Source organism: Tachyglossus aculeatus, chromosome 13 (assembly GCF_015852505.1).
Source record: "Tachyglossus aculeatus isolate mTacAcu1 chromosome 13, mTacAcu1.pri, whole genome shotgun sequence".
NCBI classification, from domain to species: domain Eukaryota; kingdom Metazoa; phylum Chordata; class Mammalia; order Monotremata; family Tachyglossidae; genus Tachyglossus; species Tachyglossus aculeatus.
The window spans coordinates 9,421,068-9,449,022 of NC_052078.1; the positions used below are offsets into that span (position 1 = coordinate 9,421,068).

The window sequence follows — 27,955 nt, forward strand, 5'->3', positions numbered from 1 at the left end:
CAACATATAGAGACAGCCCCTACCCAACGGTGGGCTCACAGTCTAAAAGGGGGAGACAGAGAACAAAACCAAACGTACTAACAAAATAAAATAAATAGAATAGATATGTACAAATAAAATAAATAAATAAATAGAGTAAAAAAATATGTACAAACATATATACATATATACAGGTGCTGTGGGGAAGGGAAGGAGGTAAGATGGGGGGATGGAGAGGGGGACGAGGGGGAGAGGAAGGAGGGGGCTCAGTCTGGGAAGGCCTCCTGGAGGAGGTGAGCTCTCAGCAGGGCCTTGAAGGGAGGAAGAGAGCGAGCTTGGCGGATGGGCAGAGGGAGGGCATTCCAGGCCCGGGGATGACGTGGGCCGGGGGTCGATGGCGGGACAGGCGAGAACGAGGCCTAACGGTGAGGAGATTAGCAGCAGAGGAGCGGAGGTTGCGGGCTGGGCTGGAGAAGGAGAGAAGGGAGGTGAGGTAGGAGGGGGCGAGGGGATGGATGGACAGCCTTGAAGCCCAGGGTGAGGAGTTTCTGCCTGATGCGCAGATTGATTGGTAGCCACTGGAGATTTTTGAGGAGAGGAGTAATATGCCCAGAGCGTTTCTGGACAAAGATAATCCGGGCAACAGCATGAAGTATGGATTGAAGTGGAGAGAGACACGAGGATGGGAGATCAGAGAGAAGGCTGATGCAGTAGTCCATTTCATTCATTCATTCATTCGCTCATTCATTCATTCGTTCATTCATTCATTCATGATTTAATTCATTCATTCGTTCATATTCAATTCAATCGTATTTATTGAGCACTTACTGTGTGCAGAGCACTGTACTAAGCGCTTGGGAGGTACAAGTTGGCAACATATAGACAGTCCCTACCCAACAGTGGGCTCACAATCTAGAAGGGGATTCATGATTTCATTCATTCATTCATTCATGATTTCACTCATTCATTCATGATTCCATTCATTCATTCATGATTTCATTCATTCATTCATGATTTCATTCATTCATTCATTATTTCATTCATTCATTAATTCATTCATGATTTCATTCATTCATTCATTCATTCATTCATGATTTCATTCATTCATTCATGATTTCATTCATTCATTCATTCACGCAATCGTATTTATCGAGCGCTTACTGTGTGCAGAGCACTGGACCAAGCGCTTGGGAAGTACACGTTAGCATTCAATCGTATTTATTAATAATAATAACTATGATGGTATTTAAGCGCTCTCAATCAATCAATCATATTTATTGAGCGCTGACTGTGTGCGGAGCACTGGACTAAGCGCTCAATAAATACGATTGAATTGAATGAATGAAAGAAATTTGGAAAGAGGGGCCGCAGCTTGTCTACTTGTTTTGTTGTCTGTCTCCTCCTACACTGTGAGCCCGTTGTTGGCTAGGGATTGTCTCTGTTGCCGAATTGAACTTTCCAAGCGCTTAGTCCAGTGCTCCGCACACAGTAAGCGCTCAATAAATACGATTGAATGAATGAATGAAATTCGGTCTTGAATACAGTACTGCATTCTAGGCCTGCAGTACAGACTACGGCCTCTAGGGGGTGCCAGAACACTTTTTTTGAGCCTTTTGATAATAAAGACATTTATTAAGCGCTTACTACTACTACTACTAATAATAATGATAGCATTTATTAAGCGCTTACTGTGTGCAAAGCACTATTCTAGGCGCTGGGGAGGTTACAGGTGATCAGGTTGTCCCACGGGGGGCTCACAGTCTTCATCCCCATTTTACAGATGAGGGAACTGAGGCCCAGAGGATGATGATAATAATAATAATAATAATAATAATGTTGGCATTTGTTAAGCACTTACTATGTGCAAAGCACTGTTCTAAGCGCTAGGGGGAACAAAAGGATATGAGGTTGTCCCATGTGGGGCTCACCATCTTAATCCCCATTTTACAGATGAGGGAACTGAGGCACAGACTGTGAGCCCACCTTTTAGACTGTGAGCCCACTGTTGGGTAGGGACTGTCTCTATATGTTGCCAATTTGTACCTCCCAAGCGCTTAGTACAGTGCTCTGCACATAGTAAGCGCTCAATAAATACGATTGATGATGATGATGATGATGATGATGATGATGAAGTGACTTGCCCAAGGTCACACAGCAGATATGTGGAGGAGGCGGGATTCGAACCCACGACCTCTGACTCCCAAGCCCGCACTCTTTCCACTGAGCCACGCTGCTTCTCTAGAGAAGTGAAGTGACTTGCCCAAAGTCACACAGCAGGCAATCGGCAGAGCCGTGATTTGAACCCATGACCTCTGACTCCAAAGCCCGGGCTCTTTCCTCTGAGCCACGCTGCTTCTCTATGTGCAAAGCACTGTTCTAAGCGCTGGGGAGGTTACAAGGTGATCAGGTTGTCCCACGGGGGGGGCTCCCAGTCTTCATCCCCATTTGACAGGCGAGGTAACTGAGGCACAGAGAAGTGAATTGACTTGCCCAAAGTCACACAGCTGACAATTGGCGGAGCCAGGATTTGAACCCATAACCTGTGACTCCAAAGCCCGGGCTCTTTCCACTGAGCCACACTCCTTCTTTTTGCCTCAACAAACTCTCAGAGGAGGCAGGCACAAAAGCCAAATTTCCACTCGCCAACTACTTCTCTGGGTGGGGCAGATGAGGAGGATGGCCAGCTGCAAAATAATAGCTGCTACCTGGTGAATTGGAATGGGGCATACACAAGCCGGAATGGGAGGAACAAATGTTTTAAAAGCAAAAGGAAAGGCAATTTCCAACAATTCAGTGTATCCTCAGGCCACTGCTACAGAAGAGCGGTTGCTGGTCATCGGGTGGAGACTGGTAAAAGGAGGAAGCAGAGAGTCAGATTTAAAAAAAAACCCAGATGATCGCTTTAGTTGTCCACATGATATATGAAAGATTTCCCAAATCAATCAATCCATCAATCAATCGTATTTATTGAGCACTTACTGTGTGCAGAGCACTGCACTAAGCGCTTGGGAAGTACAAGTTGGCGACATATAGAGACGGTCCCTACCCAACAGTGGGCTCACAGTCTAAAAGGGGGAGACGGAGAACAAAACCAAACATATTAACAAAATCATCATCAATCGAATTTATTGAGCGCTTACTGTGTGCAGAGCACTGTACTAAGCGCTTGGGAAGTACAAGTTGGCGACATATAGAGACGGTCCCTACCCAACAGTGGGCTCACAGTCTAAAAGGGGGAGACGGAGAACAAAACCAAACATATTAACAAAATCATCATCAATCATATTTATTGAGCGCTTACTGTGTGCAGAGCACTGTACTAAGCGCTTGGGAAGTACAAGTTGGCGACATATAGAGACGGTCCCTACCCAACTGTGGGCTCACAGTCTAAAAGGGGGAGACGGAGAACAAAACCAAACATATTAACAAAATAAAATAAATAGAATAGATATGCACAAGTAAAATAGAGTAATAAATATGTACAAACATATATACATATATACAGGTGCTGTGGGGAAGGGAAGGAGGTAAGATGGGGGGAAGGAGGTAAGATGGGGGGGCGCAGAGGGCACTGGTGGCTTTTGCTCTGGGACCCCGCTTCCCCTTCTCCAGTTCTACAGCTTTAGTTTCGTCCGCCCTTCTGTATATTTAATTGCATTTGCCCGGACAGGATGATCAAGATATACACTCACTCAACCCCTCTACTCTAGTGCCCTTGGACTGGTACTCAATCAATCAATCAATCAATCGTATTTATTGAGCGCTTACTATGTGCAGAGCACTGTACTAAGCCCTTGGGAAGTACAAATTGGCATCACATAGAGACAGTCCCTACCCAACAGTGGGCTCACAGTCTAAAAGGGGGAGACAGAGAACAGAACCAAACATACCAACAAAATAAAATAAGTAGGATAGAAATGTACAAGTAAAATAAATAAATGAATAAATAAATAGAGTAATAAATATGTACAACCACATATACATATATACAGGTGCTGTGGGGAAGGGAAGGAGGTAAGACGGTACTCTCAAGGTACTCCTTGATCAATGCTGTAATAATAATAAGTGTGTATTTGTGAAGGCTTTATGTGCCAACCACTTACTACACACTAGGGTAGATAAGATGCAATCAGACTGGACGCAGTCCTTGACCCACCTGTGGCCTGGTCTAAGAAGGAAGAATAGATATTTTATCCCATTTAACAGGAGAGGTAACTAAGGCTCAAAGAAGTTAAGCAACTTGCCCAAGGCCACAGAACAGACAAGTGGCAGGGACTGGATTAGAACCCAGGTCCTCTGACTCCCAAGCCACTGGTCTTTCCTATGCATCCAAAAAAAAAAAAATCAATCATTAGTACTTGCTGAACACTGCCTATTTTGTGTGCAGAGCACTGTACTAAGCACTTGGGAAAATACAATAAAATTAGAAGATACCATCCCTGCCCTCTAGAAGTTCACAGTCTTGAAGGCAAGACAACCACCAAATAACTTTCAGATATGAGGCAAACTATGATCTGACAGACTTTTTGGGAGTTCAAGTCTGTGGCTCCATTTTCCACATTTCTAACCGGCCTTTTATTATTATTAATACAGTGCTCTGCACATAGTAAGCGCTCAATAAATACGATTGATGATGATGATGATTAATAATAATAATGATGATGGTATTTGTTAAGTGCTTACTATGTGCAAAGCACCGTTCTAAGCGCTGGGGAGGTTACAAGGTAAACAGGTTGTCCCACGGGGGGGCTCACAGTTTTAATCCCCATTTTACAGATGAGGTAACAGGCACAGAGAAGTTAAGTGACTCGCCCGAAGTCACACAGCTGACAGTTGGCGGAGCCGGGATTTGAACCCATGACCATTGGCTCCAAAGTCCATGCTCTTTCCACCGAGCCACGCTGCTTTTCCAGAACTAGCACATATATTTATCTTTGACGTTCTTGAATGTCCGCTCAAAGTATTTGTATCCTTTGATATTAATCTCCCAGTTATTTCCCTGCCGAGTCTAGTTACGGCAATAGCGGTAAAAATGGAACATCTGCAGGTGGTTGCTGAGCAACAGCAATTACCGATTTGCTTTTGTGTCATCATTCCATAATGCGGTTGCTTTTTTGGTTCAGTGGTGCATACGAAGTAAGTGCATCAGGAACAGACCTTCAAAGAAGTTTTTTTTTTTTTTAGGGGAAGGTGTCAAACCAAATAGATGTTAACCAGGCTGTAGCTAGGTTCTGTAACTCCCTCATATTTCAGATGGTATTAGGTAGCATTTTCAGAAACGGGCAAATTTACACTGCCTAGGGAGAGATTTAGTAAGAAATGGTTCGATCAAGAACCTTATTTCAAGGTCCTTGCTTCTCGACCCTGCAGGGAAACTTTCCAATTGTACAAGGTAGCCTATTTCAATAGCTAACATAAATTCTTGATACAGTACTTCAGATTTATTAACGTGTTCCTCAGACGGAAAGCTGATCATCCCTGTGTTACTGGCTTTTCAGATTTGAAACTAGTTTCCACCCCTCCATTCGTGTCTTTTCCAAACACTCCTCATTCCTTTGATTTCCTTCAGAGATCCTGTTTTCCACCCCTAATCCAGTCATGTAAATCATGTTCAATTGGCCAGTGATCTGTAAAGTGAGTCATAGCTACCCTAAGATCAATCAATCATATTTATTGAGCGCTTACTGTGTGCAGAGCACTGTACTAAGCGCTTGGGAAGTAAGATGGGGGTAGCGAGTACCTGTACTTCAGGCCTGCCCCAAATCTCATCAGGATGCCACAAAGTTCCCAGAAGGAAGTTACAAAGTTCTCCAAGGATAGAGACTTTCCAACCTTATCTTGGTTGCCAAATTACTCAACCTGGTAGTCCTTTAACTAATCAGGGATATTTAGTGAGTGCTTACTGTGTACAGAGTACTGTACTAAGCACTTGGAGTACAATACAAGAGTTGGTAGATGGGTCCTCTGCCCACAAGGAACTATTGCTACAGATTGTGACATTTTAATCACTGAGGGACTTGGGGGCATGGAAATTCCCAAGTTTTTCTTTATTAATCAAAATATGACATGGAAATGTCAGGGGTTTCAAAATTAACTGAAGAAAAAAAATGTTATCACACTTCTATTAGGTTATAGAACCGGAATGAGAATTGTAAAGGTGCTTCATTCAATGTGTTTGAGGGAATTGATTATTTAGTTAAATCTGTACCTCCTCCAGGAGGCCTTCCCAGACTGAGCCCCCTCCTTCCTCTCCCCCTCATCCCCCTCTCCAACCCATCTTACCTCCTTCCCTTCCTCACAGCACCTGTATATATTTATACATGTTTGTACATATTTATTTATTTATTTATTTTACCTGCATATATCTATTCTATTTTATTTTGTTAATATGTTTGGTTTTGTTGTCTGTCTTCCCCTTCTGGAATGTGAGCCCACTGTTGAGTAGGGACCGTCTCTATATGTTGCCAACTTGTACTTCCCAAGCACTTAGTACGTGCTCTGCACACAGTAAGCGCTCAATAAATACGATTGATTGATTGATTGATTGATCTGTATGCGACACAGGTAACACGGAACTCCACCAGAGATGCAATTGTATTCTTTAACACCTAGCACACTGTAGGTGGTTAATATTGAATAAAATGAAAATAAAAATTAACAATCTTATACCAAGTAGGAATCAGAGCACCATCTAGTGGAATCTATTGCTTGTATCCCACTTATAAATTGCTAAATTGCCAGATTTCAGTATAATTTTCTTTAAGCATCCTCTTCCCTCCCTCTTGGTTTCGAGTGGGTTTGAGGAGATACAGCCGGAAAATTTGGCCTTAGGTGGAGTTCAAGGTAGAAGATCCTGACTTAATTTAGTGTCATTAAAGTCCTGGGAAAATTCCTATCTGAACAGCACAGAGACATTATTTAAATGGAGTTTTACACGTTCTATTTAATACTCACCTGGCTTTCTTATCTGGAGGTGGGAGATAATCAACAACTCACTTTGTGAGCATGGAAGAGATAATAAATAATAATAAGCTACGCATTTACTATTTGACCAGCAGTGTACTAAGTTGCGCTAGAGTTGAGGCAAGATAATCCAGTCAGACACAGTCCCTGTCCCAGAAGTCTAAATTATCATCATCAATCGTATTTATTGAGCGCTTACTGTGTGCAGAGCACTGTACTAAGTGCTTGGGAAGTACAAGTTGGTAACATATAGAGACAGTCCCTACCCAGCAGTGGGCTCACAGTCTAAAAGACTTAGTAATCTAAATTAGTTATCTAAGTCCTTGAAACAAAGGGAAAAGGGCATCACAAGCAACCCCCTCATTGACTGGAGATGCAGCATGGCTCAGTGGAAAGAGCACGGGCTTTGGAGTCAGAGGTTGTGGGTTCAAATCCCATCTCTGCCAATTGTCAGCTGTGTGACTTCAGGCAAGTCACTTAACTTCTCTGGGCCTCAGTTACCTCATCTGTAAAATGGGGATTAAGACTTTGAGCCCCTTGTGGGACAACCTGATCACCTTGTATCCTCCCCAAAGCTTAGAACAGTGCTTTGCACGTAGTAAGCACTTAATAAATGACATTATTATTATTATTATTATTAATATTGACTGGCTCAATTTGAAACTAAGTCATTCCTCTACTCCTGGCACAGCAAATTACGGTTCAAGAGCTGCTCATTGCACTATTGTCTCATTGTGTTTATTTGGTATTTATATATCATCCTGTATATATGTATATATGTTTGTACATATTTATTACTCTATTTATTTATTTATTTATTTTACTTGTACATATCTATTCTATTTTATTTTGTAGTATGTTTGGTTTTGTCTCCCCCTTTTAGACTGTGAGCCCACTGTTGGGTAGGGACTGTCTCTATATGTTGCCAATTTGTACTTCCCAAGCGCTTAGTACAGTGCTCTGCACACAGTAAGCGCTCAATAAATACGATTGATGATGATGATGATTTGGGCAGTTGCCTAGGGCCCACTGTTATCAGGGTCCCCCCAGTAACTGCAGCAGGCCAAGATGAAGCCTTTTTAAAAATTCCTACAGGAATACCAGGGAAAAGTGAAGACAAACCAAAAGGAGCATTCGGTCCATTGTTTTTTTGCCTCAGAAAGAGTCCTCTTGCATTTGTTGAACAGGAGGGCAACTGAAAAACCCTTTTCTCTTCATCTTGGCTCCCACTCTCATGACTGAGTTCTTCCCAAAAAGGTTTTAATTTGGCGCAGGGATTACCGAAGGAAGTGCCACACCATCCACAATATGATCTGTTTATTGAATAAATACATGCATTGCCATGTAGAACTGAGCAAGAAGGACGACTTGCTCAAAAAGGCCCCTTTTCACTCCGATTTCCACTTTCCTTGGTTGCTGTAACTTTATCTTTACAAACAATCAAGTTGAAACAAAAGAGCAACTAATTCAACCCACATCCAATTGCCAAATACAGTCATGTTTGGATTTACATTAACTAATAGTAAAAATGCAATTCTTTGCTCCCAAAAGCAGAGCAGTTTTACACACGTTTTCACAGCACAAAATATAAAAACGGTGGTCTGTTCAGCTAAAGCATTTTTCTTTTAATCATTTGAGAAATTAAAACATTTAAACTTTCATACTTTTAAGGCACAGGATAAACGAAGTACATGAAAAGTTAACAAGACCTGGCTTTCAAACGCCCACCCCCCCGCCCCCGGGTTTTACCCAAAAGGAAAAATGATACATTCCCTCTTTTCACTTATACCATCCACCAGAAGTGAAGAATGAAGGCAATGAAGACCCCTTCTTCCCGTTTTGTAATACCTTTTCCCTTTAACTGTAACCATACCCTTCTTTCCAAGCATCACTCTGAAGGCCACGAGGTAGCCGTTTGGGAGATGGTGTGCAGTGACTCTGACACGGATAGGCACAGTCTTCTTTTCCCAGGAACGTGGGGGTATTTTCAACTGTGATGTTGGGGAGAATAAAGTTTGTGAAATTTCTTTTTAGTTGCTTGAGAGGCCTCTGGGACAGGCCTCATCCTTCATGACAATTACTTAGCACCCACTGAGTAGCAAGCACAGAAATAAGCACTTGGGAAAGGACAACAGAAGACATACAATTACTGCTCTCCAGGTCCTTATAATCTAATGGGAGTGGGCTAGCCTAAACAATTGCCCAGTTTACCCCGTGATTCCAGGGGCCTGCCTTAGAATCACCAACTAAACCTTTCCCCCCGAGAAATTGGGTTTCTTGAGAAAGACAAGAGTGTCTGAACTGAGCCCCAAACTCCTGGGGGAAAGTAACCAAGGATTGCAACTACCAGTAACTGGATCTATACATCGCCAAGTTGGACTCCTAAGCCACTAAAATAGGCCTCTCATTATCTACTTTAATATGTTCCTCTCCTCTGGTTGTACCGCCCTCACATAGAAGTAAAATACCTATTTCAAGTTTAAAAATAAAAAAACCCAAAAGACAATCATGCAGGAAAAGAGAGAAGCACAAGTCACTCACAATTCGGGGTGGACAGCAGTTTGTACATCCTCCCTTCTGGTTGTGGCAGAGACCACAGGTCTTGCTCTAAAAAGAAGTTTTTAATACAGCTAGCCCGACTGGTCAGATCTTTCCCATATCTGAAATATCCGTGTCCCACAATCCTGGAGTGAGAGTTTTATAAATAGAGGTTTTCTTTCTCCCCGGAATAGCTACCCATACCGTACTCCCACTTAACAGAATCCACTGAAGCCTTAAAGCAAACTTTCGCACAACTGGAAATAGCGGAAACATCTGGAATTACTTTACCACATCAAGCCATCTTCATTTTGGTTACAGTGAAAATGCAGGGTGAAAAGACTGAGGCCACCACAAGCAGGGTGTGTGGGGGTGAGAGGCAGAAGAGGGAGTGGCGACGGGGATTCAGAGGGTTGAGGTTAAAATCAGATGGCTCGGAAATCAGGTTCAGAGAACAGCCACAACCATAGCAGGCACTTTGGTATGTTTGGTCATGTCACATTCATCATCTAATTTCTTAGCCCACTATTTTCTACATTGAAAGAATATCCTTAAGTAGATGGGTTTATTGAAGCTTAAACTACAGTCCTAACGCTACTTGTCTGGATATTTTTTGCTCCCAAAGGAATTATTTTACATAACCTAAAAAAAATCCCTCCAGCCCAGGGAAACTTTTAATCACTTGGGCTTAAAAAACGTATTTTTTAATTGTTCATATGTTTGCATATTTTGTGTAAGTTTGCAATTTCCCCCACAATGAGACTGGAGTGAACTTGGCAGAAGTACTGAAGGCTCTGGGGTAACTCAGTCCTTAGGAGTTGAGAAAAAATTTCCAAGACACAGAACAATTTTATACAATTATCCTTCCCCACCCCCTGCCCCATGTCCCCAAACTGTTCACACGTAGAAGGAGGTATATTAAAGCTAACAGTTGCTCTTACTGAGGAATAGACTAATCCTTTTGGACTTGCTTCTGGTGACAACCTTTGTGTGGTGCAGAATGCAGCAGTATTTCACTCCAAGGGCGACAAGCCTAAATAGAACTTTTTGCAACATTGGGGACAAATCCTGTAAAAGGCATCAACTTTTAATCTGATATTCAATGACTCTTCCAGCTTACCTCATGACCTTCTCAGTAACCACTTTTTGGTCTTTAATATTGGGATCTTTCAAGCTTCGGTGCAAGTTGAAGCCTGAACGTTAACGATGAAGGCTGGCCCCCCAGGATATTAACATTTTACAAGTGGTTATTTAAGAGACCAAATTTCTAATGTGGAAGAAGCCTATCCCCGCGACCCTTTCAGGAAATGCATAAGTCCGTGCTCTAGATTACATGAATAAGTTACAACAAGCAATTTCAAAAAGTGAATAAAATATTTTACCGTAAATACATTCTCATTTCTGTGTAAGAAACACTAGATTTATACTCTGATTTCTGGATCTTAAATTCTCTTCATATAATATTTGTATATATCTTAGTTCTAAAACATTTTTGCTTATAATACTCTATATAGAATGACTTTTTAGTGAAACATCTTAATATTTATGTAGAAATGCTATTTTGTACATTTTCTTTCACTAGCCTAAGCGAAAGAAAAATATTAACTTTTCTGACTTTCAGTTTTGTTTCTTTTTTGAAAAGAAACACCAAAGGGTCACTTAGACCACTCTGCTGCAAAAACAAAAAAAAGAATATTTGTCATAAGAATCTGACATGCACTCAGAAGAAAATATACATTTGATCCATTTTCTTCTGATCTCACACTAGCATGGAAAGATTATAAAAAAATAGAATCTATTTACAGGGTACCAGGTACCTCAGTGATATACAAAACAAGGCAGGAATAAAGCAGAGCATAGATTGACTGTCTAAAATACACAACTGTCATACAGTTCCATTTAAACACAACAGTTCTCTAACCCTATTGCACATAATACGATACATATAATATTTGAGAGCAAATTATAAATTTGAAATTTAACAATAAAATTGGTTAAGTCTGCATAAAATGTCAAAGTGTTAAGATTTATAAAACCACTGGGGTGTATAACTAAATACATGAAGCTATAAAAATAATATCGATACATCTGTGAGAACGACGCATTCAAAATGTATAAAGATTGGCTAAATACATAATCCGGGGAGAAATTGTCGGTGTCCGAAGTGGTCTAGTGTACGACATGTGGCCGTGAACCATCTTCAGTTAAGTCATACCTGAGAGAGAACGTACGACAGTTTACTGATATAGCTCTGCGACTCTCTGGAAAATAACCACGTAACTAAGGTGATCCATACTTACCACTGGGTCCAGCCTTTAGCGAGTTCTTCCGATGCCAGAGCTATCAACAGCTATGAAACAAAAATGAATCGAGAGCCTCAATACATCAGTTTTTCTTTTTAAACACAGGTGGGCCCCGTTTCCAGCTAGCATTTCATTCCCCTCTCCACTTAATGTTTCTTCCATTTTTGTCCATCTCATCCCATCCTGCTGAAGTTTCCTTCCTCCTTGCCTCTTTTTTCATTAGGTTCTTCCATTTTTTTTCCCCCTTTGTCAAGTAACAACAACTTCTTCTGCTTTAGGACCTTGAGATTAGGGCCACAAACCCAACAGCCCTTTACTGCACTGGAACAGGGTACGTTTTTAGTAGACACCACTCAAGATACTTCACTCCCTGGCCAGTCAATTGCACTGGAACACTTAAAGAGTACGTTTTTAGTAGACACCACTCAAGACACTTCTCTCTGGCCAGTCAGTCAACTGCACTGGAACACTTAAAATATGTTTTTAGTAGACACCACTCAAGATACTTCACTCCCTGACCAATCAGTCATCTAAGGCACTAGATCCAAAGCTAGCCACTGGCTTCAACTCATTCAGCCTTTACAAGAACTGCTAAGGTACTTGAAGTTGAGCTTTACCTCTTAACAATAATAATAATAATAATAATAATAATAATAGTTAATTATGGTCGTAGTTTCCTTGTTGCATCTCTCCAATAACTAGTACAATATCCTGCACACTCTGGAGTTCTATAAATGCTCATTCATTGATGCTGTAAAATTCATTCCTGGATACCAAATTGCTTGGTTTTCTCCATCCCATTTACCTTACAATATTCACCCTCCTAAATTGATAATCTGAAGGGTCCTTACAAAAAATAAAAGTGCAGCTGGTCTGCCAAGGTAGTTCAAGAAAGTCAGAGCCTTCTTTAACAAATTACATTACTGTCTTTCTCCAGGTCCAGACTGTAAGCTCATTATGGGCAGGGAACATGTCTGCTAATTTTGTTGTATTATACTGTCCCAAGCGCTTAGTATGGTTCTCTGCACATAATAAGCACTCAATAAATACCATTGATTGACTGATTTTAAAAAGTGCTTACCTTGCCAAGAAGCCCTTTGTCTTTGGATAAGAAACCACCACTGTTTTTCACAGCTACATCCAATGTTCTCCTTTGTACTTCTGGTAGTGAAACGCTGAAATCAAAGCTGTCACAGAAAATGGAAGATGTTATCAGAGGGCTAGTTACATGTCTTGAACTTGTGGAATATAAAAATAGTAGAGCTCAAACTGTTGTGGAGTCAACTCTGCTTCAGACTTCATATTCTCCAGATTCTTCATATGCTAACAATCTCTTAGACTTATCTGTCACCTCCAAAGGGACTGATTTTGGGTGTACAGTTTAAGGGATAAAAAGCTACTTTTCCAGAAAACGTAGTACTTAGACTTTGGAGCGGGGCTCAAGAAAAATGAAGGCCAACGGAAAGGGCAAATGTGTAGCATTTACATTTAAACTTTGAGACAGAGGGCACTTCAACTGATTTCTATAGACAGTTCCAGGATTTATAAAAAACACCACTGGTTTTTCTGAGTTTTCACATTAATTTTGTATTACCTATTCATGAGCAATGCGTGAAGAAAATTAATTATATGATGTGAGAGGCACCCAGCCAGTCAGTTGTTCTCTAAATGTTCAGAACACAATCCATTTTCAATTCCCAAATATTGCAAGTAACAGGCAGGGGATGTGAGGTTCCCCCTTTCGGATCCAGGGTAGAATTCAGAGAGAGTCCTGAAACCAACCTTGGTTAGAAAGGAACGCAGGAGTTCCCTTTTCTGTAGCAGATTGAAACAGGGAATGGAATATTTTTAATTGTACTGCCCTTTCATACCCCAAAATAAATTTGAAATTCCCCTAGAAATATCATGCATTTGTTTTCCACTGAATTGTTCCTGCTCTCATTGTTGTAGAAGTGCCTCCTGACACATTCCCAGAGCAAAATTAAGAATCAAAAATGAAGAAAACTGGACGAGACAATAAAATTCATATGAATCAAATGCCCAGCCTCTTAGCTACGCTCTTTTAGAAATGCCATTGGTCTTAAATTGATCTTAAATAATTCTCCTCTCTCAAAATTTTGTTAGTCCAGCTGACCAGGAAGAGATTTTTTTTCCCCAGTACTACAGAGCGGGGATTAAAGAATAAATGGCACATTTACATTTGGGAAAAAAACATTTAGCTTACTACTACCATCAAAACCATGGGAATATGGAGATAAATCACAGGCAGCCTAAACATCAATACAATAACTGGTATGATAATGAACCTTCAAATCCTCCCCTCTAGACTGAAAGCTTATTGTGAGCAGGGAATGTATCTACTAACTCTGTTAAACTGTACTCTTCCAAGTGCTTAGTACAGTGCTCTGTACATAGTAAGTGCTCGATAAATATGACTGATTTGATTCCCTTGGATTTATAGTCTATTCTTTTACCAGAATTCAAAGACTGTTTTTCCTGATTATTCTTCTTTGTATAAATATGTGTAATTAAATACATTCAAAGTGCAACAGTTTGCTACTGAACTTAGGGTATCCATTGGGAATGGACAGATGGAGAAAAAGAGTTCATATTCCCCTTTAAGAATGCGAAGGCTCTGAATAACTATTCTGTTTTTGGTATTTATATTCCTGTACATCCAAATCTTAGTGTTATGTAATTGTGGGGAAATATCCTGCCCAATTTAAATGGCATAGAAGATGCTCTCTGACAAGTTACATTGTGAAATGTCAGTAAAGGTATACTAAAGAACCTCTGGTCGAACACTGGATTTAACGTTTTCTTTGATACATGGGTTTTTCTTCTCCCGGATCTTCTCTTATCTGGCAGTAAATACATCCGGACATAAGGATCAGAGCCATCTTCAGAAAAAGCAATCAGATTTCTGGAACATAAAACAAAGAGGACACAAGATTTTATACTTTAAGAAATGCGTGTTGCCTAGTGTCCCGCTTCAGTTAAACGCTTAAATTTCCAACACTGCCTATTAAAATTCCAGTAATGTTTACTAAATATTAAATTCAACCCAAAGAGTTCTGCATCCCTCTGTGCACATTTTGGCCATCCCCTTCCTCCGAGTGCGTTGTCACCATTCAAGGAAGAGCCCCACCCACATCAGCCAAAACAAAGCCGAGCTCCGGGACTGTGGGCCTGGCTGACCTGAAGCTTTCATCAGTCCAGGCTCACTTCCAAGTGGGGGCTGTTAGGAGAATAGACCAAGTTTTCCCTTGGGCTGCTAGGACTAATCAATCAATCAATCGTATTTATTGAGCGCTTACTGTGTGCAGAGCACTGTACTAAGCGCTTGGGAAGTACAAGTTGGCAACACATACAGACAGTCCCTACCCAACAGTGGGCTCACAGTCTAAAAGGGGGAGACAGAGAACAAAACCAAACATACTAACAAAATAAAATAAGCGCTTGGGAAGTACAAGTTGGCAACATATAGAGACAGTCCCTACCCAACAGTGGGCTCACAGTCTAAAAGGGGGAGACAGAGAACAAAACCAAACATACTAACAAAATAAAATAAAATAAATAGAATAGATATGTATTACTATGTACTACAAGTCCCAGTGACCTCATGCTCTCACACACGCAAGACTGTGTGGTACTGCAATGCTCACTAGAATTCACCATTCCCAACCAGCCCTCGATCAGTCAGAAGTAAGGTTTCGGCCTCTCCAAGCTCACACAGTCTTGCTATCGCATTTGCCTCCTGGTCAACAGACTCATGAGATTCTATGCCTTCTAATGCCTAAATCCTCTTTCTTGTTCCCACATTCAAATTGTTGCTGTCACATCTTCCCCTGAGAGAGAAATCTCTGCAGCCAAATTCCTCGTTACAGTTGAGTCATTTAATGACTGTCTTCCATGGCTTTCTCCTCACGCCTCCTTCTCCCCTTTCCCTCTGCCTTACTTGATCAGTCTTCAAATACTGCTGAATAATTCTTAGCTACCACTATTAACTTTTAATAGTTCCCTCTTCAAAACCTTGCCCACTTCCTTAGGTTTAAGAAAATCTTCCAAAATGGATCGGCATACGTTATGCTCACCTGCAAGAATGCACAACCACAATCAGCTTGTTTCTTTGGGAACTGTGACGAATAGTCAGTTGAATCTGCCCAAGAGGAGACTGTCCCAAAGTTGTCCCACTGCGGGAAACAGAGAGAATATCAATCCTACATGATCAAGGCTGCCCCACAACACTTAGATACTCTAGGAATACTAATCCTTTATATTTCAGCTTGCAGGAAAAGGAGGCCCCGGACTACCTAGAAGGATATTCAGCCCATGGAGTATGGTGTCAATGTCTCAGGATCCAGACTATAAACACAAACCGAAACTTCAAAAAAAGAGTAAGTGGTTAGAATTTCCTCCTGTACCCTGAGGGTTTCAAATAGCCTAAGAGCTAATTCCTTTTCAGTTCCTCAAACTTCCCCAACACCATTTTCATATACCGCCCACAGAGTATCCGATATAAACCATTCATAGCTTTATAGGGCATTTGAGTGTGTGCCAATACAGCAAAGCCTCTCAGACTTTATGTACAATGAATGGTATGCTTTATGGAGGCAGAGAAGACCGTCCTTTCTCTTCATCCTGTTTCCACTTAGAAGACATGTCATCAAGCAGAGGCTGTGCGGCCTAATGGATAGAACCCACGGGTCTGGGGGTCAGAAGGACCTGGGTTCTAATCCCAGCTCTGCCACTCGATTACTGTGTGACCTTGGGAAAGTCACTTCACTTCTCTGTGCCTCAGTTACCTCATCTGTAAAATGGGGATTAAAACTGTGAGCCTCCTGTTGGACAAGGACTCAGTCTAACCTGATTAGTTTGTCTACCTCAGCACTTAGTACAGTGCCTGGCTCATAGTAAGCATGTAACAAATACCAAAAAAAAAGTATGATCAGAACAGCCTTTACAGATCTTGGCAGTTTGAGAACCACTTCCCTAAATCAGTAGTTCTCAAGTCTCTCCTGGGAATATGCCAACACAAGGTTTTTGAGAAATACTGGTCCCCACCATGACATGCTCAAAGGATTGGCGGTCCTTTTGACACACTGATAACAGGCTGGGCTGCCTGAGGAGGGGGTGACTCTTGTCAGAAAATGGTCTTCAGGGGGGGTGGGTGTCTCCGCTGGAAGAAGGGAGCTTTGGGAATCAATTTGATTGAGGCTGGAAAGGGTAGGATTAGACAGGCGTATCCCCACCAGATCCCATCCGCTGCGGGAAAGGAATCTAAACCACAGAGACCTCTGTAAACCGGCACAGATCACCATGGCAACAAACTCCCTCTAACTCCCTAGGGGAGAAGTTGATTGCGTTCAGAGGTGAGGGAATTGCTATGCAGCCAACAATGCAAGCAGCGTAAATTTTTTCAGTTATCATTCCCTTTCCAATGCCACTATGTTTTTCAATCAGGCAATTTCTTCTAAACAAAATGAGTGAAAACTCTTCCAAAGGTCAAACTAATCCCCTTTCACTAATCTGAGAAATCAGAGAGCTTTGGGCAGACCGAAGGTAGAATTTACATTACAGCCAACCCACTTTAGAGCCCTACCACCAAATCAATCAACTGTATTTACTGAGCACTTAGTGTGCAGAGCACTGTATTAAGCGCTTGGCAGGGGTCCGACTTGGGAGGACTCACCCGGCCCTATTTTGAGCCCTAGGAGCGAGCAACCTCTGGCAAGTGCAGGGACTGCTGAACCATAATACTGGAAAGCCTCCAGGAACGACCACTTGAGATCTTGTTCCACTATGACGTGACAGCGGGTCACCTTTTGCTCTCTGGGTGATTTAAAAGTTATTTTCTAGGGTGTGGCTCCCACATGGCTTCAGGACCTTGGCCGGAGCTGGGTTCAAAGCCGAGTACCAGAAAAATAAATATTAACTCACTTGGGGATTACACCTAAACTAGACACATGACACTCAAGGACAATGAAAAGTAAATTGGGGGGAGAAAAATGGTGCAGCCAGTGAAGAGGAAAAGCCCTCACTACAAAAACACTGCCTTACGGTATTCCTTTACTAGTTTCTTGGCCTGACTCCTTGCTTATCTATTCCTGGAATCAAATATTTTCCAGGCTTCTATTGAACAGCCAATTAACAGCTGTGTCCTAGTGGAAAGGACACAGGCACACAGGACACAGGGACAGAGGACGTGGGTTCTAATCCCAGCTCTGTCATTTGCCTGTCGTGTGACCTTCTGCAAGGCATTTAACATCTCTATGCCTTAATTTCCTCATCTGTAAAATAGGTATTCAAAGAGTAACTCTTTCTATCTCTCTTTCTCCCTCTCTCTCTCTCTTTAGGGAGGGAGAGAGAAAGCAGCTCCAGAAGTTGTGACTGTTAAACATAAGAGCACAGCAAGAGTCGGGCTTTGTGTGTGCATTTGTTTAACTATTTATTTATAGCCAGGGCTGTGGGTCTGCACTGTCCTTTTCTGTCACGATAAACGATTTTCACCATCAATAGCACCTCCTTCGAGGACACAGGACAACTATAAATATTCGATTCCTCAAACATAACTTTCTTCCCCAAGACGCCCTGAAAGACTGGATCACTGAACTATGCAAACCATTTCGTATCATCATCGTCTGGGTTGTTTTCAGGACAGGAGCCAATTTTAAAAGACTTTTATCTCCCAAAGAAAAGAGAGACAGACTGTTTCCCTTTGGTAATGGCTCATCCGTGCCTCTCCAAATCAGCACCGACAATAATGAAACAAACTGAGTACTTATGACTCTACTTTTCAAGCTGTCGTAGTCTCTGCCGCAGCTCCTGGGTGGCAATGGGCAGCGATATGTCTGAGGCGATGCTTGGGGTTGGTTCCTTGACAGAAAGATGGCTGGGGGAATAGGCAAAATTGGAAGCATGAAGGCTGGAGGAACTCCTGCTGAGCTCAGTTGGCCACTGTGGACTGGCATTAGCCGGGTGGCCTTTTTCTCCCGGGTCAGCCTTTCTACTATCAATCACCGGGGTGGTCGGGACGGTTTTGCTAGAGTCGGCTGTGGTGGACGTGGGGACCTGAGATTTGACAGATATTTTCCTCCCTTCTTTGGAAACCGAGGGTCTCTTCACTTGGGCTGAGTGTTGGTAATCTGCAGGTCTTTCTTGCTTTTCAAGATGAAGAACCTAGGAGCAACAGAAACCAAGATGGTTCACAGCAAATGTCTGACACAGAAAAGCGTTTTTAACCACTCACCGAAAAAATGCTTCATTGACAATTTGGTATGGGCATTTTCTAACATGGTTTGGGTACCCACTCTAGGCAGAGCTTGGGGATGGGAACTTCAGGGAACGGCCTTTCCAGAGACAACTTTCTAAACTCCCTCAACTAGTTTCCACAACTACTTCTTAACCTGCAACCTCTTGTCATCAATGGTGTTTACTGAGCACTTACTGTGTGCAGAGTACTGTACTAAGTGCTTGGGAGAGTGCAATACAGCTCTGTTCTGAAACTTAATCTGGTCAGTGTGAAGCAGCATGAACTAATGGAAAGATCATGGGCCCGAGGAGTCAGAGAACCTGGATTCTAATCCCACCTCTGCCCCTTGCTTGCTGTATGACCTTGAGCAAGTCACTTAACTTCTCTGTGACAATTTCCTCAATTTCCTCATCTGTAAAATGGGTATTCGAACAGTGCTTTGCACATAGTAAGCGCTTAACAAATGCCATCATTATTATTATTATTATTATTCAGTGCTGCCTGTTCTCTCTACTACTTAGACTGTGAGCCCCATATTGGACACGGATTGTGTCCAAACGATTAATGTGTAACTACCCCAGCACGCAGAACAGTGTTTGACACAGAGTAAACACCTTGCAAAAGCCATGGAAAATATGTGCGTACAGGACTCTCCTCTACAGTATTATTTTGATTACTCCATTACATTCTCTCCAATGAGTGCCCCTTGAAATTTAATCTTACGAAAGTGAAAAGGGCAGAGCATCAGGAGACATCTTTAATGACCATATTCAGTGGTAAAACCGCGGTTAGAGCAGAATCAAGTTGCAGTGCTTTCACTGGGCAGTTCATTGTGACCCATGTTAATGCAGACAGGGTGCATTTTCCTTCAAATATCAGCCTTCAGTGTTCATTTACTCACCATAGGGCACCTCCATGACGCTAACTCGTACCCATATTTGAATTCAGTGCAATCATTTTGAACGGATTTTCCCAGTGAACTGCAGCATACGTGGCCCATCAACTTTTTTCCTCCAGAATTCACCAGCTGTTTCTCCACCTCAAAACTCTTTAAACTCCATTTCTATTTCTCCCTTAATGGCCTTCTCTTCACCACTTACACATTTTTTACCCATTTGCCTGACATGCATAAATTTCATTTATTAAAATTTCCTGAGCACTGCCCAGAGAGCTTTCTAGAAATAATTACACAAAGATTACTCCTCAAATTTGCATGCAGAACCAAAAGATCACCTACACAGGAATCCCGTTCAGACCCCACCCTATTATTATGTTAATTTCAAAAGTGACAAAAAGTACCCTGAGTGCAATCTTCATTTTTATAGTGCTGTTGGGACCTGAATTACTGAGTTGGAACCGTTGATTCATAGTTAGATCGTCACTTGCCAAAAGCTGACTGAGAGGAATCGTCAGGTTCCCCAAGGAACACTGATGCTGTTCATCCTTGACCTAAGGAAAACAAGAAGCACACTCAGTTTTGAGAGGGGAAAAAGAAAACCCTAGAAAACGAACCAAAATTACCATCTTGATTCATTACTCATTCAATCGTATTTATTGAGAGCTTACTGTGTGCAGGGCACTGTACTGAGCGCTTGGAAGGTACAATTCGGCAACAGATAGAGACAATCCCTACCCAACAACGGGCTCACAGTCTAGAAGGGGAAGACAGACAACAAAACAAGTAGATGGGTGTCGATACCATCAAAATAGATAAATAGAATTATAGAATGAATGAATACACTGCCTCCTTACAGTATGCAAATCATCTCGGGAACATTTTTACATCCCACTTGATCAGAGTTATTTTCAGTAATTCATAAAAATAAATAGGAGAACAGGATCTCCGGAGATCAGTCTAATAGCTTTAGGGAGGAAATGGCCACCAAAGAATTTTCTCTAAACAAATACAAACCAGATGATAGAACCGAGGCAACGAGGGTGGCCAGCAGGGCTGTTTTTCTTCAAATGAAATAAAAGAAAGGAAAGGTCAGTCTGCTAAGGGGCTGCTGGGTCCTAGCCAGGCAGCACATTTGTCCTGCCCTAGATTCCCTCCAGCATCTTTAGAGGAGCGGGCTGAGGGGAAATCTCAGAGTGTCCGTGGCACACTGGATGGGGGTAGGGAGGGGAGACTAGGGAAGCAGCCTGCAAGCGTCACAACACTTGGTGACATCACACATTTGGAGAGGAAAATATGCATCACTCAAAGATGTGGATATAATTAGTCAGGCAAGGACAGTGCAGGGAAGGACCCATGAGTCCCAATAAAGCTGCAGCAGGAGAATTAGCAACTCAACACAGTTAAGGCAAATATGTGGGGGAATGGATCAAGTAGAAATCTCCAAGTGACTCTACTCTGATTAGGGGCTCTATGAGCTTCATATACTTCATATACTTCATACTTCTGCCCGGATTATCTTTGTCCAGAAACGCTCTGGGCATATCACTCCCCTCCTCAAAAATCTCCAGTGGCTACCAATCAATCTGCGCATCAGGCAGAAACTCCTCACCCTGGGCTTCAAGGCTGTCCATCACCTCGCCCCCTCCTACCTCACCTCCCTTCTCTCCTTCTCCAGCCCAGCCCGCACCCTCTGCTCCTCCACCGCTGATCTCCTCACCGTACCTCGCTCTCGCCTGTCCCGCCATCGACCCCCGGCCCACGTCATCCCCGGGCCTGGAATGCCCTCCCTCTGCCCATCCGCCAAGCTAGCTCTCTTCCTCCCTTCAAGGCCCTGCTGAGAGCTCACCTCCTCCAGGAGGCCTTCCCAGACTGAGCCCCTTCCTTCCTCTCCCCCTCTCCATCCCCCCATCTTACCTCCCTCCCTTCCCCACAGCACCTGTATATATGTATATATGTTTGTACATATTTTTTTACTCTATTTATTTATTTAATTTATTTCTACATAGCTATTCTATTTTATATTGTTAGTATGTTTGGTTTTGTTCTCTGTCTCCCCCTTTTAGACTGTGAGCCCACTGTTGGGTAGGGACTGTCTCTATATGTTGCCAATTTGTACTTCCCAAGCACTTAGTACAGTGCTCTACACATAGTAAGCGCTCAATAAATACGATTGATGATGATGATGATGAGCTTTGAATCCACCCCATTTAAGAAAGATGGCTAAGGAAGTTCAGATATGAGCGATGAAATTTGGAAATGTATCCCCAGTGGGATGTGTGAAAAAAACATTAGAGAAGAACTAGGATTATTCCAATCTAAAGAAATGTAAGAGGATAAAGGATGAAGGACTATCAGATAGTCTCCATTGGGGAAAGATCGGTATTGTTCCAAAAGGAGATTTTTTTTAGGATAAAGAAACTTTCAACAGTAAGTAGGGTAATATAGCCTTGTCTTCAAAGGGGAGGACGACTCTACCTCTAAAGAACTAGAATGGGTTAGAAGATCATGTTCCTTGAATAACTTAAATTAAGACAGACACCCATTTACCGGGAGTGGTACAGGGAGAGTTTGCTGAAAGGCAGAGGGAAAGACTGCCACCTTACAATTCTGGTCCTCTGATTTATATGTGCTATTGCAAGAAAGCAAAGTAAACAGTACCTCAACTTCAAGGTCCTGCCGCTTGGGATTGTGAATGAAAAAAGTAAAGTGTTCCTCCCACACAGGTTCATTGGTTTTGTAACGAATCTGAAACAAACATGTTATATAGAATATCTTGGGTTAAAAAAAGGTCAGGGAATGTTGGAATTTGTTTAGAATGAAGCAAATACAATGAAACATGAGAAAGGTTCAAATTATTTAGAATTCTTTTCTGGAATGTACTGAGGGGTAGAATGGCTTAGTGGAAAGCGCATGGGAACTGGGATTCATGAAACCTGGGATCTAGTTTCAGCTCCATAACTTGTCAGCCGTGGGACCTTGGACAAGTCAATTATATTTTCTTTGTCACAGTTTCCTCAACCATAAAATGGGGTTAAAAATTCCTGTTCTCCCTCCTGCTTAGACTGTGATCTCTATGTGGATCAGGGTTTCTGTACAATATTATTATGTCGTATCTTCTCCAGTCCTTAGTACAGTGCTTGACACCTAGTATCCCTTAATAAATACAATCAAAAAATTATCCATCTAATTTGTCCAAAAAAATGAACACAACCATTTTGGTTGATATCAATTCTCTTTTATGCCATCCACTGGCTATAGGTTTGGACACAATGTTAAAAACATCATTTGCCAACATTGTTACCCATGAATTTAGTGAGTACTCACGGAAGGGGCCAAAAAACAGATTTGAAAATCCTTGTTCAGGTGGCAGTGAGTACCCCTTTGAACTCTGTCCCAGCATAGTTACCTTTAATTCACATTTCTACCTCTGGTACTGGTAGAGGAATGGCATGATGCCATTCTCTGAGGCTCTGAGGAATTTCCTCCTAGAATCTGGGGTTCAGTGATACCTTTCTGAGGGGTTGGGAGTTTCTTCTGAGATTGATAAGAAGGACCTACACCTCTCTGTGGATGGGGGTTGCTGATCCCAGTTTTCCTCAGGGGCTCAGGAAGATTTGGGGCCTTACCCAAAGGTCCCAAGCATTCTGGAAAAATCCTGAAAAAATCTGGTGTAGATCAAACTCCTTGAGAAGCTTCCAGAATGGCTGCAGAGAAATGACTCCTGACTTAGATGCCAGGTGGTTTCTCCAGATGTCTTCGGCTGAGTGTCTAAGACAGATGTCAGCTGGCTCCATCCTATCTCGACCTGAATCCCAGGAGTTTTCCTGGACATCCTAAATCTGACTTGTTGGTGACATGGTCAGGAATTTCAAACACTTTGGTTGGTATTAAATGATTACTAATCAGTATTACTGACTGGCTATGCCCAGTGGGACTGACAGAGGGAGAGAAGATTGCTTTCTCCCTGAACGAAATCTTGGACACTACACTTAATGTCTCTTAGGGAAACTGAGTTGAATTTCAATTATATCCAGGAGAAGCAAATGTGGAAATATGCTATTAACTTACTTTCAGTTATTCAATGAGCAAGCAGTAGGTAATAATTTTGCTACTGACAGCATGAACTGAAACCAGCACATTCAACTTTAAAGTTTAAAGGAGACATTGCTCATTAAAACAAAGCCAAAATATCATCAATTACTTGCCTTGCTCTCCTGAGCTGTGTGTCCAACTGACATTTGAACAACAGGATTAGGGTTGCTGTTGATTTTCTTCCCTGACTGAAAGAACAAGAGTAATTGAGCATAGAAAATATAGAGTTCATTTTGGATCTTTTTAAAGTGCAAATTTCCTGGACATAAATCGCAAACACTACACACACACACGCGCACACACACACACACACACACTTTTACTCTCATTTGATGCTAGAAAAGAAGACAAAAATGCAAGCAGTCAGGGTATTCTTAATTGTTAAAGATACAGTGACAGCATTATTCTCTACATTGGGAATAATGCAAGAAAATTGTTTTTTACCCTACAATTTAGTTGGAAACTTTCAAAAAATGTTATTTTGGAAAAATTGAAAAAAAAAACATCTCAATGTACATTACCATTTCCAAAGTTGAGACATCATTAGGGTGATAAAATGAATACAGCGGCATGGATGCAGATGGAAAAATATATGGAAAAAACCCAAATGTAGGAACCATTTTTTTCCTTCAGGAAAAGACAGTTCTTCTTGGAAGTTGATCAAACACTATGGTAACCAAACCTTTTCTTTTGAATGGAAAAGGGAAATACACTGAAAAGAAACCAATACTGTAAAAAGTATTTGGTAAAATGCAATCAGTGATGCCATGATATTTATTGAGCACTTACTCTGTGCAGAGCACTGTATTAAGTGCTTGGGTGAGTATAATACAATAGATTTGGTAGACAACTTCCCTTGCCCCCAAGAGCTCACAGTCTAGAGTGTATTCCACATTCACTCAGCCCTCATAGATCTGACTTTTAATAGCCACCTTCATAAAATTCTGACTAAAAATAAGCATTTCATTGAAGTTATAAAATATTCCAAAGCAGTTTTATAAAAATGAAAAATTAGTAAGAAATAAAAGACATTTAGTGCAAACAGCTATTTAAAGCAATAATAGACAACAGTATTAACTGACTGGCCATGTCCAGAGGGACTGACAGAAAGGAGAGAAGATTGCTCTCTCCCTGAACATCAATCTTGGACTCTACATTTAAATACACGGAATGAGGTTTACTTAGGACTTTGGCCCATAAGACAGAAACACTGTTACGCATAAATTAAACATGAATGTTGTGTTAGTGAAAATTAATTGTAAAGTCTCTAACAAAATTTTAGAGAGAAAACTGCCCTACATTTCAATGCACCAGACTCCTGAACAGTTAGCTGTGTGCAAAGACTAATGACAAGACTGAGAATCAGACTTTAAGATAAAACACTGGGCCTACCTAGTGTGATTAAACTGTTCCCTGAGTATAATTTGCTCATCTTCTTTGTTTCAAGGAGTGGAGCTCAGTTTTCAATATACCTCATCTGATGGAGTTTAAAACTTTCTGAGAACATATGTGGCCCCCAAATCCAACAGTACCTCTTTCAAAGATGGCCCAAAACCATTTAACTCAACGTGATGGGAGAACTGATAGTTTAATAATCATGTGAACCTGGGTCCTAAGCAGGACTTAAAATCTGATGTGAAATTTACTCATTTTAAACAGAACTGCTCATTTGGCAACTCTCTTCGAGAATTCAAAAGGATTGAGAGCCTTGCAGGCAGCTGAATAGTTGATGGTAGCAGTGAAAGGTTTTGCCTTATTTTAACATTTGTGAGGGAGATGGAACAGAAAAAGGTGGGTTATGTGAAAAATGTTATAGTCACCTGCATGGCAGATTTAATATATTTTGACAGTTTAAATTCATTTTCATTAGGGCGGAGGGATGGAGGGAGAGAGATCAAACATGAAAAAAAGATAGGACCCATTCTTCAGTGCCAGCCTTTCATCATTGTTGGAATTTTTAAATGAATAAATTCAGAAGGAACCTAAGGATTCTCTCCAACACCGTGTCTCAGTTGACTTTTATGGAAAACTGTATTAGTTTACCTTTAAAGCTTTCTGAACAGCAGCCTTCTTCAAGCCATCATGGTTAAAGTCTAATGGATTACTCTTTCAAGTCAGAAGAAAATGAATATTCCGAGGGTTAATCAAACATGCAATGAGGAATTTATGTAAGGTTAATGACATGAAAACATGGAAACCATTTCCTTCCAAAAGAACAAAAAGGGAACCATGACCAAAAACAAAAATTAAATAAGAAAGCATCCAGTAAAAACCATCTATTCATCTTTTCCTTCCTTAATCACAAGAATCATTACAGAATGAATCCTAAATTTATTAACATTGAGACAAATTCCCTGCAACTTCTCTGATGCTGTATTTTTGGTCTGTAAGACACAACTGTAGTAATTGAAGGAAGGCTTTAATTTACTGTCTCATGTCCTGGTTTATGCTACCTATTATTAATCTACAAGTTCAAAAGCAGCAACTGATCTGAAGAGAAAAAAGGACCAACGGTTTTCAAATAAAATCACAGCATAGAATGGAAAATTACCTTATTTAAAATGCCTATTATATAGTCAATCTCCAGAGACAATCTTTCTGAAGGCACTTTCAATCTAATACTTAGGACATAAGGATTCTTATTCCTGTTTGGGTTTTGGTGGTCAAAAGAACCAAAAAGGTATAGGAAAACCCTTTACAAAATTAAGAGTGAATTCTCTATTTTATCCCAATGTTCCTACCCACAAAGAAACAAATTCTATAGATTCCCTGGTCTGAATTTGGACTAGCATTTAGTTTTGGGACATATACGTATTTTTATTTTTTTGCCATCACTAATTCCAAGAGAACGTATCTCAAATCTTTTAAGCCAGTGAAGTCTCTGTTTACTCCATGTGATAATAAACAGATGAGTAACTAATATACTGATTTAATGACCATGGCAATCTTCCAGTAACTTGGTTAGGTGGGAAGATAGATGCTTCAGAGAAATTCTAATCAGTAAGATAGGCTGAGAGATAACTAATGATTATAGTCCCATCATATTTCTCAAGTGCCATAAATGTCTAGGGGAAGGGGCCCTTCCTCTGAAGAGCCATGTGAGGACGTTCTATAAAGAATGCAATTGTTTAATGGTATTTGTTGAACACCTACAAGCACCGTTTTAAGTGATGGGGAATATAAGAGTTAATCAGGTTGGACACAGTCCCCGTCCCACATGGTGCTCCCGATCAAAGTAGAAAGGGAGTAATAAATGGCTTTGATCTGGATCAATCAAAGATCAATCAATCAATCAGGGAAGAAAGCACTGTACTAAGAGAGCCTGATTAAATTCAGAGGTGGTAAGCACAAAATAGAGGTAACAGAGGGGAGTGAAATCTGGGCGGTCTGTTAATGTAAGTTTCCTAGGAATCTAGAATATTGTATATTACCATCATCTACTTGTATAAAGCAGCAAAAAGGGGTGATTTCCTAAGAGGAATATCCCCAAATTATAAAATAGTTAAGAGAAGACACTCCCGACCAAAATGTACAGAAATAATTCCCTTGAAAACCAACAGAAGAGTAGTTTGGGAATTTTTCTAGAGCACATGCTATACAGTTTTATCCTTCCATTTCTGACTATTTAGCTATAGCTATATTTAGCTATGCTGTTTTTGAAGAATGACCTGGTAGCTGTAAAGAGGTTCCAATCCACTCCACGTAATTCCATCAACGCTCCAGGAAGAAAGGCAGTTGCCTGACCTCTTTCAGAACACAACAGGGCCATAACTGAGATCTTGGATCTGAAGAAATCTGTTCTGAAGTGCTGCTGACTTCTTACCAGGAAGTCCCTTAAGTGATTAAGGAGAATCTGGCTTAGGATTTCTTTTTCTTTTTTCCTTTAAAGATGATAGATAACATCTGCAATGAGCACTAATATGGTTCACA

The 27,955-nt window shown here is 41.2% G+C and overlaps 1 protein-coding gene across 1 annotated transcript in view; it reads right to left on the minus strand.

Annotated features, from left to right (window-relative positions):
• Nucleotides 1-8,244: 8,244 nt before the first annotated feature.
• Nucleotides 8,245-27,955, minus strand: part of ESYT2 (extended synaptotagmin 2) — a 102,945-nt gene continuing 83,234 nt past the window's right edge. Inside the window, exons 14-23 of the mRNA XM_038755645.1 lie at nucleotides 26,069-26,131; nucleotides 24,139-24,213; nucleotides 22,592-22,678; nucleotides 20,335-20,484; nucleotides 18,577-18,962; nucleotides 15,878-15,976; nucleotides 14,575-14,706; nucleotides 12,865-12,970; nucleotides 11,781-11,830; nucleotides 8,245-11,695 (exon numbers count right to left, since the gene is read on the minus strand). Of these exons, the coding sequence (XP_038611573.1) occupies nucleotides 11,650-11,695; nucleotides 11,781-11,830; nucleotides 12,865-12,970; nucleotides 14,575-14,706; nucleotides 15,878-15,976; nucleotides 18,577-18,962; nucleotides 20,335-20,484; nucleotides 22,592-22,678; nucleotides 24,139-24,213; nucleotides 26,069-26,131 (1,194 nt within the window). The 3' untranslated portion in view covers nucleotides 8,245-11,649. The remainder of the gene's footprint in view (nucleotides 11,696-11,780; nucleotides 11,831-12,864; nucleotides 12,971-14,574; nucleotides 14,707-15,877; nucleotides 15,977-18,576; nucleotides 18,963-20,334; nucleotides 20,485-22,591; nucleotides 22,679-24,138; nucleotides 24,214-26,068; nucleotides 26,132-27,955) is intronic.